Here is a 14480-nt window from a genome sequence, read left to right as displayed (position 1 = left end):
CATGAAGACAAACGTGCAGGTGTGTCCAGCAGCCTTCACAATCGGAGCGGTTGCTCTGGACCCGCCTGCACTTCTTTTAGCATAAAATAAGACAAGAAGAAGAAGAATGGGACTGATTTGCATTGAAGTGGACAGTTAGAGCTATGTGTGTCCACCGGTCTGAATAGGAAATGTCATGCTAGCACTAGTTCTAGGCCATAATAGATTTTATTCACAGTGGGAGGTCCCTGGTGAAGGGAACCATGGTCATTAGCTTATTCTGTCCTGGATTCACAGCTGTTGACATCTGCATGTGAAGGCTGTGAGACAGGTGCAGGTTGGACAAGACATGGACCAGTACAGGGTCTTGGGATCTGGTCTGCATGTCACCTTCCAACAAAAACGTGGCCTGTGTGGTCATGCCGGGGGGGCTTGGTCTAATGACTGAAGCCATTTGATTGTCTTGAGATGGCTGTGCTCAGGTACTGAGAGCTGCTACATGTTGTTCATGTCTGCTGCATCTGTGCAGTCACATCATCTCCACATGGATGTCTGAAGCCGGGTTGGTGGACACCATCCATTTCTGGCTGGTTCTGCTTTGGAATAAGAATATTGAAGTCCTCATGGCTTCAGAAGAGCTGGACTTTCTTGTGGATTAGAGCAGGAACACCAAGAGCTCTCTGATGAGAGTGGAGAATGCAGGGTTGTTGTTGGTAACAAGGTTTTACATCTAGGAGTGCGAAGCCTGCCGTCTGATCCAGCACTAGAACAACCATGGATGCTCCGCTCTGCAGCACTAGAACCCCCATCAATGCTCTGCTCTGCACCACTAGAACAACCATGAATGCTCCGCTCTGCAGCACTGGAACCCCCATCAATGCTCTGCTCAGCAGCAATCGACTTGGCTGTAGCTGAGGTGTTTTGCTGTCCACGTGATGGAGACATAACCGGGGACATGAATGACCTCTGAATGACCGAAGGAGGCTTAGCTCTTTTCCTGGTTTTCCTCATAGATGCTGCTTCTCTCTGGGACTACTGTGAGGGTGTGACCTCACACACATTAGATTATTAGTTAAAATAAAAACATGAAATGTCCCTGAGGACCCTTTCCCTCCTGAACTTGTGATATCCTGCAAGAACATTTTGTCTTCACACCCTCAGAACTGGAAACTTACAGATATGCAGTCCTGAATTCACAGATGTGTGTGAGTGTGTGTGTGAATGTGTGCGTGAGTGAGTGTGTGTGTGTGTGTGTGTGTGTGTGTGTGTGTATCTGTTTGTGTGGGTGTGAATGAGTGTGCGTGTGTGTGTCTGCACTTCCTTGCATTTCTTCTTCATCTTCTTCCATCCATCACAAAGAAAGCAGTAGTGAGGTCCTCAGAGGAAGGTGCAAACTGTCCTGTGTGGTGGTGGTGGTGGTGGTCTAGAGTGTGCTGCTTCCAGGACCACCTGTGACCCCCCTTATTTTCATGTCACCTTCAACTTCCAGCTCCAGTTTTTCTTTGTGTCATTTATCAAATGCAGCCTTCGTGTCCTCAGTCAGCTAGCTTCATGTGGTCTACCTGGTAGAAACCAGGACCAGGGCCCTCGTGGGACTGTGTTGGACCCCCGAAGGAGGCACTGGTGGGATTTTACCAGATAGTTGGATGTGTTGCTGCGGGACGTCTTCCTGTTGTTGTCTTAATAAACAGGAAATGACCAGTGTGGAGAAACCTGAGCTTGTGTCACGGACATTGAGAAGCATGCTGGTTGATTCTAGCATGCTGTTTATGATCAGGAACAGTTTCAGAACACCCGTCTTTTACAGGTGAGAATTACCTGAGGCCACTACATGGTGCGTCACTTACCCACACAGAAACCTTTTCAGCATTAACCCAACGCTGCATTGCTGTAGCGGTGATACGAGGTTCTGCTTTAGATCCAGTGAAGTGAAACATCTGGAGCCTTATCTAAAGGGTTGGGAAGCCTTAAAATTCCGGGAACAGTGGTTCATCCTAAACCCTCCTGAGCAATCAGAACTGTCGTGTTGTGGAGCACATCAGTTGAAGAGGTGTAACAGGGCTCACAGACCGTCCATGGATTCATCACGTAGTTATTTGGAGGTAATGATTTGAAAGGAGTCTCTTGTCTACTGTCACCGACATGTTTAATTCACATCGTAATAAAAAACTCAAATGGGTGGATGAATATTTCAGCCTGGCGGCTCCAAAGGCTCTTCCTGCTCCGGAGGTGGAACCGTTAAGCCTCATCCCTATTCCACCATCAAACATTTAAAGCTCGTCAGAAACATGAACCTGCTCTTTCGTGGGGATGTCAACATATGTGTGATGATGTAATGGCTGTAATAAAGAGGCCCCCGATACAATATTCACATCTGGGATCTGCTCAGCCTCTCGTTCTGGCTGTGTTAACATCAAACCATTTCGCGGACTAAATTCTTAAACACTCTATTTTGTGCCCATGTGGCTAGCTGAAGGTGACAGGCTTTCTTCTGCTGCTTTCAACTGTTGTAGACTGGATGAAGAAAATCTCACACGGACCAGAAAGTTTCCATTTAAACGCTGCAGCTGGTTTTTGTGAGGGACCGGGTCCTCCAGCAGCCTGTGGGACAGGTCCTCCAGTAACCTGGGGGACAGGGTCCTCCACAAGCCTGAGGGACGGGACCTCCAGCAACCTGGGGTACAGGGTTCTCCACCAGCCTGAGGGACGGGTCCTCCACCTGAGTAAGGGATGGGGTCCTCCATCAGCCTGGGGGACAGGTCCTCCAGTAATCTGGGGGACAGGGTCCTCGACCAGCCTGAGGGACGGGACCTCCAGCAACCTGGGGTACAGGGTTCTCCACTAGCCTGAGGGACGGGACCTCCAGCAACCTGGGGTACAGGGTTCTCCACCAGCCTGAGGGACGGGGTCCTCCACCTGAGTAAGGGATGGGGTCCTCCAGCAGCCTAAAGAACGGGTCCTCCACCAACCATCTTGGAAACCAGCACCTTGCTCTCCATTGCTGTATTGTTGCTGCGGGATGCATCGCTGCTGTGCTGTAACGCCACAGCTCTGGGATACACAGGAAGGACAGACACACAATCAGCAGGACACACAGAGCCTAGTGGGTTGGTCTCTTCAAGTTGTTGATGGCCAAAGAGTCTGTGATGAGTCTGTCATTGGGCCATTCGGGCCATGACAGAATCTGGAGGTCTGGAGCCATTTTCCAGGGAGGTGCTGGAGCCGGGTCAAGGCATCATTGAAGGTTGAACAGAACCTTTTACCTCCAGTCATCTCCACCCTCACCAAGCTGGACCAGGAACCAGAAAAGCATTCTGAGAACGTTGCTGCTGTGAGACTCTACCGGCAGTTTATTTTTATTAATATAATGTATTTCTATGTCCTCTACCTATTCTCTCCTCTACCTGTCCTCCTCCCCCTTCTCCTCTCTCTCTACCCAGCCGGCCATCAGCAGGAGGGTCCCCCTACATGAGCCTGGTCCTGCTCAATGTTTCTTCCTGTTAAAGGGGAGTTTTTCCTTGACACTGTTGCTTGTCTGGGGTTAGGCCCTGGGATTCTGGAAAGCGCCTTGAAACAATTCTGATTGTAACAGACGCTATATAAATAAAGATTGATCGATTGATTGATTGAGACCGTTGTTAATGGGTCTATTTTAAAATCAGCTGACTCGGGGAGATTTGGCGGATCTTTTCCTCATTTGACTGGGGCCTGATGGACTTTCGTACCTGGAATCTTCTGTCTGTGCTTTAAGGATGAACCCATGAGTAAGGAGCTAAGTGGTACCGAAGCACAGATGCAATGAGGTTTGTGAAATGTGCTGCATCCAGCTCCCAGTCTACATACCAGGCTCTTCTGATGCTGTGGAGGCTCCAGAACTTATTTCTGAGGTCCAGAAGTAACCCCAGACATGGATGTGGATGCTGGGTTGAAACTCTGAGCGCTAGTGACCTCAGAGCTGGTGCTAAAATGCTAATCAAAGTAGTTTTCCAGAAGTTTGATTCAGCTCGGCTGAAATGTTCCTGCTCTGGAACGGCCTCCAGGTGACCTGCAGTTCTCTGAGAGTTCACTGCACAACGTTGGGTTGAAAAGAGTTTAATGTGTTTGATGAGCATTCACAGCCAAGGGTCCACAGGACGTCAGTCCTTGTGGCCACGCCCGCATTCCCAAAGGTATCCGTCCCATTTGGTTGTTTATCTGTCCTTTCCTGTTTTCTTTCTGCCATTTCCAACCGTTTAGACGTCCACAGATAAAAGTTTGAACCCTCAGAGTGGACCTGCTGTTTGATACTGGAGTCCAGACAATGGCTTCAGGGGTACAGGACCACTGTCCAAACCTGGTTCTGGGTCCCCCTGGGGCCAGTAACCAAGTAAGAGAACTGGTCTATTATGACTCTAATTTGAGGTTGATCAGAGCTGCTGATATGGGCACCAGACGACTCGGCCCAGTTATGGTTCTGCCATTAGATCATAGCAACTTCCTCTTTAGCTGACTTTGCCTTGTGGTGTGTGTGTGTGTGTGTGTGTGTGGGGGGGGGGGGGGGTGGGGTGGGGGTGTTGGTAATCCTCAGTCTGATTACTTGTGTTGGAGGCGTGAGTACACCTCCTTCCACTTAGCTTCTCCAGCGTTCTCCTCCTCCCTGGCTGATCAGAGTGGTGCTGGGGTGGGGGGGGGGGTGCTGGGGGCGGAGCAGCAGCCTGTTCCTGATGCTTCAGGCTCTGGCAGCAGCAGCCTGTTTGATCTGCTGCTCTCTCAGGGAGGATCCAGGAGGAATCTGCATGTTTCTTCTCTCTCCTCTTTTAATGATGAACACGAGATGAGGGCTGCCCCCTCCCCCCCCCCCTCCCCCGTGACCCTGCCGTCTCTCATCTCCCTCTTCATCCTGCTCTTTCATTTCTCTCAACTCCTGATTTCTGCTGAGACTTGCTGATCAGGTGCTCTCATGTTCTCCCCTTCCGCTCCGCTGCTGAAGCTCCATCAGGTTTTCATTTTTCACCTGTGGCTGCGTGCTCATCGATCAGGAGCTGATCAGGGAGGACTTCTCCTCTTCAGTTGGAGTCCTGACAGCTTCTTGGCAGGAATGTTGGATCATATTAGAAAAGTTAACTGACAGGAAGTTCCTGAAAGGCTGACTCGTGTATTTAGAATCAGGTGAAGCACCAACAGCTCAGGGGGTGTGGAAGAACCCATCAGACTCAAATGCCCGTGGTGCTGATATCTGGAGCCTATTTTCCCTGAAGCAGGGCCCCATTGTGGGCCCCCTTGTGCCTGATTCATGGATGAGAGTGTGGCGGCTGTACCTCTAGATCTGCACCGCCTCCATCTGACCAGACTCTGCTCCTGTCACCTCTGGTCCTCTCTGGATCAGTCCTCCCGCCATGAGTAGAGTCCTCAACTCGTGCCTCACTCAGGTTCAACCTCCTCCTGAAGTCTCCCTATAGCTCGATGTGGCCACTAGAGGGAGACAAAACTCCACTTGTCTGGTTTAGACTTGCAGAGAAAGGTTTCTGTTGTAGTCACGTGACCTGCTAATGGCCCGTTAGTGCTCACGGCAATACGTATGATGGGATTCTGCTCAGAAGAATCTGGAGGTTCAAGTGTAGCAATGAAGCTAAGGCTAATGGTTCTTGTTCAGACTGGGATGCTCGTGAATCAAATATGATGGAAAGACCATCTGAAAGGGGACCCTCTGGCTGAGAGTCTGAAGCTGCTGCTGCTTCCCGAGACCTTAAGAGACCCAGGACCTCCTCCTCAGGTGCTCTTCATCCTCCTCTTTCTCATGCATGTTGCTCCCTGAGGGTGGATCCGCTCTTGTGTGTTGGTGGTGCTGCTGCGCTGGGTTAGTGAGCAGATAAATGTGGTTTATTTCAACCTGTAAGGAGAAGCTGTGTCATGTTCCTCAATGTTCCGCTGTTCCTGTCCTTAAGCTGGTTCTGCAGCTGATGCATCATGACTGTCGGCTGAAGGTGACATCGTGTTGCTCTCGCCTTTCTCTGCTGTACTGTTGGCTGGGTCCTGCTGACCAGGTAGGACGTCCCTGTTTTAACAGTGTGTATGTGTGAGATGGTAACCATGGCAACCGAGTGGGTACTTGTGTGGGTGTAGGCTGAGCTGACCTGGACACCAGCAGCTTAAATGTTGTGTTCCGTGAGCCGGGGCTTGTGTGTCTGTCACGTCCACCTCCCTCCACCTCCCTCTGAAGGTCCTCTGAAGGACAGCAGCAGATCTTGCTGCTCTCCGTGTGACTTCCTGCAGCTCTGCACCATCATGGGGGTTGTCTTCCTTTTAAATGTCATCTACTGCTGGGCTCCAGTGTCCACTGGCTTCTAGCGGCTGACCCAGTTTAGCAACACTCTGCTGCTGTTGGTGTGTGTGTGCGTGTGTTTATGTGTGTGTGCAGTAACTAGAGCAGAGATCCCATCAGCTGCAGGTAGAACCTGATGGTTGTAACCAGAACCTTCCTGCTTCTTCCAACATGTTGTGCTTATTATTCCGTTCACAGGCCAGACTGAAGTGAGCTGGACTGAAGTGTGTCCAGAACCGCGGGTCTGATCAGAAACACATTAAACATTTAAACGAACTTTCTGACTGAGTTGATCTTGTTGCCCTAAATGACCCCAAAAATAGTTGGTTTCTGTTGATGTCACATGCTCTCCCGGCAGAGGGAGCTCAGCTCAATGTGTGTGTTTGTGTGTGTTGGGGGGCTTTTATTTGGGATTTGAAATATTTCATTCCATTTTGGGAGACCCCTTAAGAACAGAGCGGAGACACGGTGCTGGCGTGTTAACCTTGTTACTCAGGAGGCTCATGGGTAATCTGCATCCACCAGCCTGTCTGTCTGCAGTGCTGCAGCTTCAGAACCTCCTCCTGCCTCTGATGGCATGGAACCTCTGAGCTTCCTGCAGATTTAGGATGAGAACCTTTGGTGTTATTGGAATTGTTCCGTCTGTCCGCTGGTCACGGAATGAATGTGGATCCCTGACCTTTGACAGAAGAGATTTGGGGATCATTTGGAATTTTTATGGATACACCTGAATTATTGATCCAACTGAAACATTTGAGCCCAGCAGAAGCTCAGGGCCCCCACACTGATGAGCTGGGGTCACAATCAGTCATGAACAATCTATCAATCAATCTCACATACCCACCCACCCACAGCAGACCATCTCCTGGTCTCTCCTGGCCTCTCCTGGTCTGTCCTAGCCTCTCCTGGTCTCTCTGTGTCCACAGGTGACTCCTCACTCAGGTGATGTGAGCGAGGTGGTTGGAAACCTCTGCTATCTCATGAACAGGACTTCCCTTCACAAAGACGAGCTAATGAGCAACATGCTACACAATCAAATCAGCCGGAGTAATACACCTGATTGTGTCTCCCAGAGTGCTTTACTGGTCACCAAACAGTCCTTTCTCACCGCTAAACGTGTTACCCAGTACGACATCCGCTGGTTTAGAACCAATGGTTCCACTGGTTCAGAGGGAGCTGGACCGGTTTGCTGTAACTTTAGTTTGGTTGTGACACAATGGGGCCAGTGTCACTGCTAATCTGTGTGTAGCCTCCCAGCCCATCTCCACGGGTTAACGTCCCAGCTGACAGGAAACAGGAAGCTAGCGCTGGGGTTCTCCCCATAGATCCATCCGTCCGTCCATCTGTGCGTCCAACATCCATCCATCCATTTGTCTGTCTTTTGCGTGGGTGAATTTTATTTGCGTTACATAAATACATTACGATCATTTCTCCAATCTCACCCTCCTGCTCCTCCTCCTCCTTCTCATCATCATCATCATCACCTCCTTCCTCTAATTTGCTGACAGCACGTTTGTTATCTGCCATCATCTGGCTGCACCTGCCATCAGAGGAGAGCATTTTGCTGTGTGTGCGGGTGGGGCCCCACCGGGGGGGGATTGGTGGAGACAGTGGGGCCGGGGCCATGAGCAGCTGCTTCTGTGATTTCTTATCAGTCATTCGCCTCCATCTTCCCCAGGATGACACTAGAATGCCATCATGAGTAATTTTGTGCACAGCGGCAGATCCTGTGTTTGTTGCCAAGCAACACAAAGACGGTGTCAGAGGTTGTGGTTGGTTCTCCACAGAGCTGTGGAAGTCTGTGAGTTGGAGCCCCAGAAAACTTATCGGCGGCTAAATAATGGTGCGCGGCAGTGTGATGTGTGTTTTGGGATCCTGGAGGGGAGCCTGAGGAAGGAAGCTGCGTTTTAGGGTTGAAATGTGGAGTAAAACCACAACAATTTTGGTCAAAGAGCTGTTGACTCCTTTCATTGATCAGGCTGAGTGTTAGTGGACTCTTTCATCGGCCTCTGCAGGAGGGCCTGAAGTTCACTCTAATTTCACTGATTTCTGCCTTCTGAAGCACAAAGCCTGGTTAATGCTGCTCTCTCCTGACTGGTAGCTGGCTTCTTTTGACCGCCTGCTCGCTCCAGCAGGCGGTCAAAAGAGCTCCTGTGGTTCTTGGCTTGACTCTCCATCATTCAAAAATATGCAGCTTTATAAACTGGGTGACTGTTTCAACCCTCTGTATGACACAGATACCTTCTGTTTGCTGACTGTGAGGCTTTTCCATCACCGCTTGCAGCTGACCATTGCTTCCACTGGAAAAAACCCTCGAATAGAAACACAGCCTAGAGGAAAGAAGGAAGGATGGAAGGATGCAGCAGCCTTAGAGCTTCCTGCTCTTCATGTGTCACCACTCAGCTCCTCTCTGCTCACCACTTCCTGCTGAACAGAAATCTTTGTTTTTAATGCACCATATGTGCTCCCTCCTCCCTGGGGGGCCGGTTGTGCCATGACAGCATCAGCCTGTGTGAGCTGAGTTCCGCGTTGACCCATTAGTGGCTCAGTTCTGCAGAGCAGTGAGAGAGATAGTTGAGCATACGTTTGCTCCTCCCAGGCAGGAGGAGCTGCTGCCTCCACCAGAGCTGCTGCCTCCACCAGAGCTGCAGCCTCCACCAGAGCTGCTGCCTCCCTCAGAGCTGCTGCCTCCACCAGAGCTGCAGCCTCCACCAGAGCTGCTGCCTCCACCAGAGCTGCAGCCTCCACCAAAGCTGCTGCCTCCACCAGAGCTGCTGCCTCTCTCAGGGCTGCAGCCTCCACCAGAGCTGCTGCCTCTCTCAGGGCTGCAGCCTCCACCAGAGCTGCTGCCTCCACCAGAGCTGCAGCCTCCACCAGAGCTGCTGCCTCCACCAGAGCTGCTGCCTCTCTCAGGGCTGCAGCCTCCACCAGAGCTGCAGCCTCCACCAGAGCTGCTGCCTCCACCAGAGCTGCAGCCTCCACCAGAGCTGCTGCCTCCACCAGAGCTGCTGCCTCTCTCAGGGCTGCAGCCTCCACCAGAGCTGCAGCCTCCACCAGAGCTGCTGCCTCTCTCAGAGCTGCAGCCTCCACCAGAGCTGCTGCCTCCACCAGAGCTGCTGCCTCCACCAGAGCTGCTGCCTCCACCAGAGCTGCAGCCTCCACCAGAGCTGCAGCCTCCACCAGAGCTGCTGCCTCTCTCAGGGCTGCAGCCTCCACCAGAGCTGCAGCCTCCACCAGAGCTGCTGCCTCTCTCAGGGCTGCAGCCTCCACCAGAGCTGCTGCCTCCACCAGAGCTGCTGCCACCACCAGAGCTGCTGCCTCCACCAGAGCTGCTGCCTCCACCAGAGCTGCTGCCTCCCTCAGAGCTGCTGCCTCCACCAGAGCTGCTGCCTCCACCAGAGCTGCTGCCTCCCTCAGAGCTGCTGCCTCCACCAGAGCTGCTGCCTCCACCAGAGCTGCTGCCTCTCTCAGGGCTGCAGCCTCCACCAGAGCTGCTGCCTCTCTCAGGGCTGCTGCCTCCACCAGAGCTGCTGCCTCCACCAGAGCTGCAGCCTCCACCAGAGCTGCTGCCTCTCTCAGAGCTGCAGCCTCCACCAGAGCTGCTGCCTCCACCAGAGCTGCTGCCACCACCAGAGCTGCTGCCTCCACCAGAGCTGCTGCCTCCACCAGAGCTGCTGCCTCCCTCAGAGCTGCTGCCTCCACCAGAGCTGCTGCCTCCACCAGAGCTGCTGCCTCTCTCAGGGCTGCAGCCTCCCCAGAGCTGCTGCCTCTCTCAGGGCTGCTGCCTCCACCAGAGCTGCAGCCTCCACCAGAGCTGCTGCCTCCACCAGAGCTGCTGCCTCCACCAGAGCTGCTGCCTCCACCAGAGCTGCTGCCTCCCTCAGAGCTGCTGCCTCCCTCAGAGCTGCTGCCTCCACCAGAGCTGCTGCCTCCACCAGAGCTGCTGCCTCCACCAAAGCTGCTGCCTCCCTCAGAGCTGCTGCCTCCACCAGAGCTGCTGCCTCCCTCAGAGCTGCTGCCTCCACCAGAGCTGCTGCCTCCACCAGAGCTGCAGCCTCCACCAGAGCTGCTGCCTCCCTCAGAGCTGCTGCCTCCACCAGAGCTGCTGCCTCCACCAGAGCTGCTGCCTCCACCAGAGCTGCTGCCACCACGTCCACTTCACGTACTGGTGTGTCCATGTGCTGTTGCTGGTTGGTGGGTGTGTCCACTGAGGCTGTGAGCGCTGGTCTGGGGTGTCCCACTTCTCCAGGCAGCGTAGTTTCAGGACTCTCACCAGGTGCTGTGGAGATTTCCAGAAGAACGGCTCCTCTGTGGCTCTGAGCTGATCCCCATGATCGGACCTCAGCTAACTGGACCTCGGACCTCGCAGCTGTCAGGGCCCCTCACCTTCACGCTCATTTCCTGCAGAAGCACATGTTGTTCATCAGGATGCGTAACTATAGCAACGTTGATGTTGAGCATGCGTGACGCTGATGCGGACGGCCAGCTTGGATAAAAGACAAGATGTTCAGGTTGAAGAGTCGTGATGCTTCCTGTTTGTGTCACTGCGTATTTGTGCTCAGAGCCTCTGATAGCAGCGTTCTATATGTGAGTAAATGTGTATCCAGTGTAGAGACCCCCCATGCTGTGTTGCTGCTGTTATGATGCTGCGTCGATGCTGCGGTGATGCTGCTGTGATTATACTGTGTTGCTGTGGTGATGCTGCTGTGTTGCTGCTGTGATGCTGCTGTTATAATGCTGTGTTGCTGCTGTGATGATGTTATGATGCTGTGTTGCTGCTGTGATGATGTTATGATGCTGTGATGCTGCTGTTATGATGCTGCGTTGATGCCGCGGTGATACTGCTGTGATTATACTGTGTTGCTGCTATGATGCTGCTGTGATGCTGCTGTGATGCTGCTGTGGTGATGCTGTGATGCTGTTGTGGTGATGCTGTGATGCTGCTGTGATACTGCTGTGGTGATGCTGTGATACTGCTGTGGTGATGCTGTGATACTGCTGTGGTGATGCTGTGATACTGCTGTGGTGATGCTGTGATACTGCTGTGGTGATGCTGTGATACTGCTGTGTGTGATGCTGTGATACGGCTGTGGTGATGCTGTGATACTGCTGTGGTGATGCTGTGATACTGCTGTGATGATGCTGTGATGCTGCTGTGATACTGCTGTGGTGATGCTGTGATGCATTATTAAAAACTCTTCATCATACCATCATTGGTGTGTGTGTGTGTGTGCGCACTTGTGTGTGTGCGCACTTGGGTGTGTGTGCTTGTGCATGTGGAGCTTAGAGAGCCGTCACATCCTTCCTGTCATCCATTATTGGACTCTTCTGCCTGTCAGGCAAACATGAACAGACCTGAGAGGCAGATGTTTGGGATGAAGGCAGGAGGGAAAGGAGGAGGAAGAGAAGGAGGGAGAGGAGGATGAAGGCTGGAGGAGAAGATACGACACCTGCACAAAGTCAGAATCTTTGTTTTTCTTCAAACTGAGGTTCTCAACACAAGCAGGTGTGGTAAGTGTGTGTCTGGACTGTAGGAGACCAGGAGAACCTGCTGGTGGACAGGCTGGCTGCCTGGATCTAAGCTGAGGAAGAGGAGGAGGATGCAGCTTCATCAGGACTGGTGGGCTTGTCAAAGCTCAGTGGTTGGTCAGATGGAGACAGCTGAGGTCAGGATGGAGATGCTTGGATACATGCTCGCTCTCACTCTGTCTCACTCGCTCGCTTGCCTGCTCGCTGTCTCACTCACTCACTAGTTGTTGTGTCGGTAGTTTGGTGGCTGTTTCAGTGGTTATAGTGGTATTGTCTTTGGTGGTTGTGTCGGTAGTTTGGTGGTTGTTTCGGTAGTTTGGTGGTTGTGTTGGTGGTTTGATGGTTGTATCGGTAGTGTGGTGGTTGCTGTTGGTAGTTTAGTGGTTATGTTGGTAGTTTGGTGGTTGTGTCGGTAGTTTGGTGGTTGTGTCGGTAGTTTGGTGGTTGTGTCGGTAGTTTAGTGGTTATGTTGGTAGTATGGTGGTTGTGTCGGTAGTTTGGTGGTTGTTTCAGTGGTTATAGTGGTATTGTCTTTAGTTTAGTGGTTGTGTCGGTAGTTTGGTGGTTGTGTCGGTAGTTTAGTGGTTGTTTCAGTGGTTATAGTGGTATTGTCTTTAGTTTAGTGGTTATGTTGGTAGTTTGGTGGTTGTGTCGGTAGTTTAGTGGTTGTGTCGATAGTTTAGTGGTTGTGTTGGTAGTTGGTGGTTGTGTCGGTAGTTTGGTGGTTGGTGTCGCTAGTTTAGCCAGTAATGGTAAATCTGTATGATCAGCTGTAGCAGTGATTGTTGTGTGCAGCCTCGTTCTGAATAGCAACAGTCAGCAGAAACAGTCAGTCACTGCTCAACTGTTTCATGGTTTGCCGTGAAGAACTTTCTGCTCTGCGTGATTACAAGAAGGGTGTTGCTATGGTAACACTGGCTGCCCTCTAGCCCGCCTGACAGCAGGGGGACCCAGCCTGCCAGTGGCTGGACCCCCCCCCCCCCCCAAAGTCTCTGCACATGTGGCACCACTGAAGAATCTATCCTGATGATTTACTCCTAAATGATGAAGACGATGGTGATGATGATGATTTTGATGATTGTGGTGGTGATTTTGATGATGATGATGAAGATATTCTATGTTAGTTGGGTATAAACAAGGTTGTATAATAAAGATAATAACAACAACATCATTTGTGTCTCTACAGTCATAATGAGAGGAAAGTGACCTGTAAACACCCAGTGTCAGGTGTCCCCTCCCAGGACAACTGCATCTTTGTTGTCAACGAACAGTAAGTTCTGCTCACACACACACACACACACACACACACACACACACACACACACCACACACACACACACACACACACACCACACACACACACACATATTGTCACATATTCTGATTGTACTGTTTGAAGTTGAAGCCGTCTGACTGACAGATCACAGCTGCCAGAACGCTGGTGGATCAGTGCGGATCGTAGGTGGCGTCCGCTCCGTTCTGTTCATGCTAATGCTAAAAAGCCAGTGTGTGTTGTTTGGGGTTGTTAGCTGTGCGGAGCTCTGCAGTGCTGTTGTCACTCAGCATGCACTTCCTGTTATGGCTGCTGTACTTCCTGTTTGACTAATGTTCAGGGTTGCAGGTTGTGTGCTGCTTCTGGTCAAGCAGCCAGAACTCTAAACCAAGGCCATCATGTGGTCTCCTCTGTTACTGTTGGTGGTTCTTTGCTGCTCAGCCTGATTAAATCAGTCTGAAAGCCCAAAGGTAACAGTGAGACTGACTCAGTGCTAACAGCTTCATCACATCCCCCCACAACACCCAGCCAATTAGCTCCTGTGACACAGTGCTCCTATTAAAAAGCTGTGTGTGTGTGTGTGTGTGTGTGTGTGTGTGTATGAGGGGTACGGGGTTGTGAGAGAGGGTGTGTGGAGGTGTGTGTGTGGGTGGGTGTTGCCATCCTTGTGTTGTTGTCTCACTGGATTCTGAACAATAATTCCAGCTGAGAGGACATCAAGATTGTTGGGGATCACCTCTGTTCCTCTTTGTTGTGTTGTTGTTCATCGTTATCACAAACTACAGCCCAAGCAGGCCAGAACAATCTGCTGGTGACTTTCTGATTGACTGAATTCTTCTCTGTCACAGTGGTTAACGGTTCCTTCAGTCCTCCCTTTGATGGTCTTCAGCTGCATTGAGAACATGGACATCTGTTCCACTTAGCTTACTGAAGCGAAGCTAAAGTTAAGGTTTCTGCTGCTTCTGCTCCAACAGTTGCCTGAAACTGTTTCAGGCAGAGTTGTCAGGCTGTTTCAGACAGATATCAGGCTGTTTCAGACAGTTGGCAGGCTGGTTTAGACAGTTGCCTGACTGTTTCAGTTATCAGGCTGTTTCAGACAGTTGGCAGGCTCTTTAAGACAGTTGGGAGGCTGGTTTAGACAGTTACCTGGCTGTTTCAGGCAGGGTTACCAGGCTGTTTCAGACAGATATCAGGCTGTTTCAGAGAGTTGGCAGGCTGGTTTAGACAGTTGCCTGGCTGTTTCAGGCAGGGTTACCAGGCTGTTTCAGACAGATATCAGGCTGTTTTAGAGAGTTGGCAGGCTGGTTTAGACAGTTGCCTGGCTGTTTCAGGCAGGGTTACCAGGCTGTTTCAGGCAGTTATCAGGCTGTTTCAGAGAGTTGTCAGGCTGGTTTAGAC

The 14480-nt window shown here is 51.5% G+C and overlaps 1 protein-coding gene across 21 annotated transcripts in view; it reads left to right on the top strand.

Annotated features, from left to right (window-relative positions):
- plekha5 (pleckstrin homology domain containing, family A member 5) overlaps positions 1 to 14480 on the top strand; it is a 43571-nt gene that overhangs the window by 11960 nt on the left and 17131 nt on the right. For 15 of the 21 annotated variants that reach the window (XM_057022755.1, XM_057022751.1, XM_057022769.1 and 12 more), the window contains exon 4: positions 12996 to 13079. In XM_057022755.1, coding sequence (XP_056878735.1) covers positions 12996 to 13079 — 84 coding nt within the window. Of the gene's footprint in view, positions 1 to 5545; positions 5732 to 5839; positions 6003 to 10071; positions 10449 to 10488; positions 10868 to 12842; positions 12866 to 12995; positions 13080 to 14480 lie in introns of those variants that run through there. The other 6 variants (XM_057022765.1, XM_057022763.1, XM_057022766.1 and 3 more) reach the window with 6 other exon arrangements.

The sequence above is a fragment of the Takifugu flavidus genome, chromosome 22 (genome assembly GCF_003711565.1).
Source record: "Takifugu flavidus isolate HTHZ2018 chromosome 22, ASM371156v2, whole genome shotgun sequence".
Classification (NCBI taxonomy): Eukaryota; Metazoa; Chordata; class Actinopteri; order Tetraodontiformes; family Tetraodontidae; genus Takifugu; species Takifugu flavidus.
The sequence above is the reverse complement of the archived record's forward strand: the minus strand, read 5'-3'. Positions and strand labels throughout refer to the sequence as shown.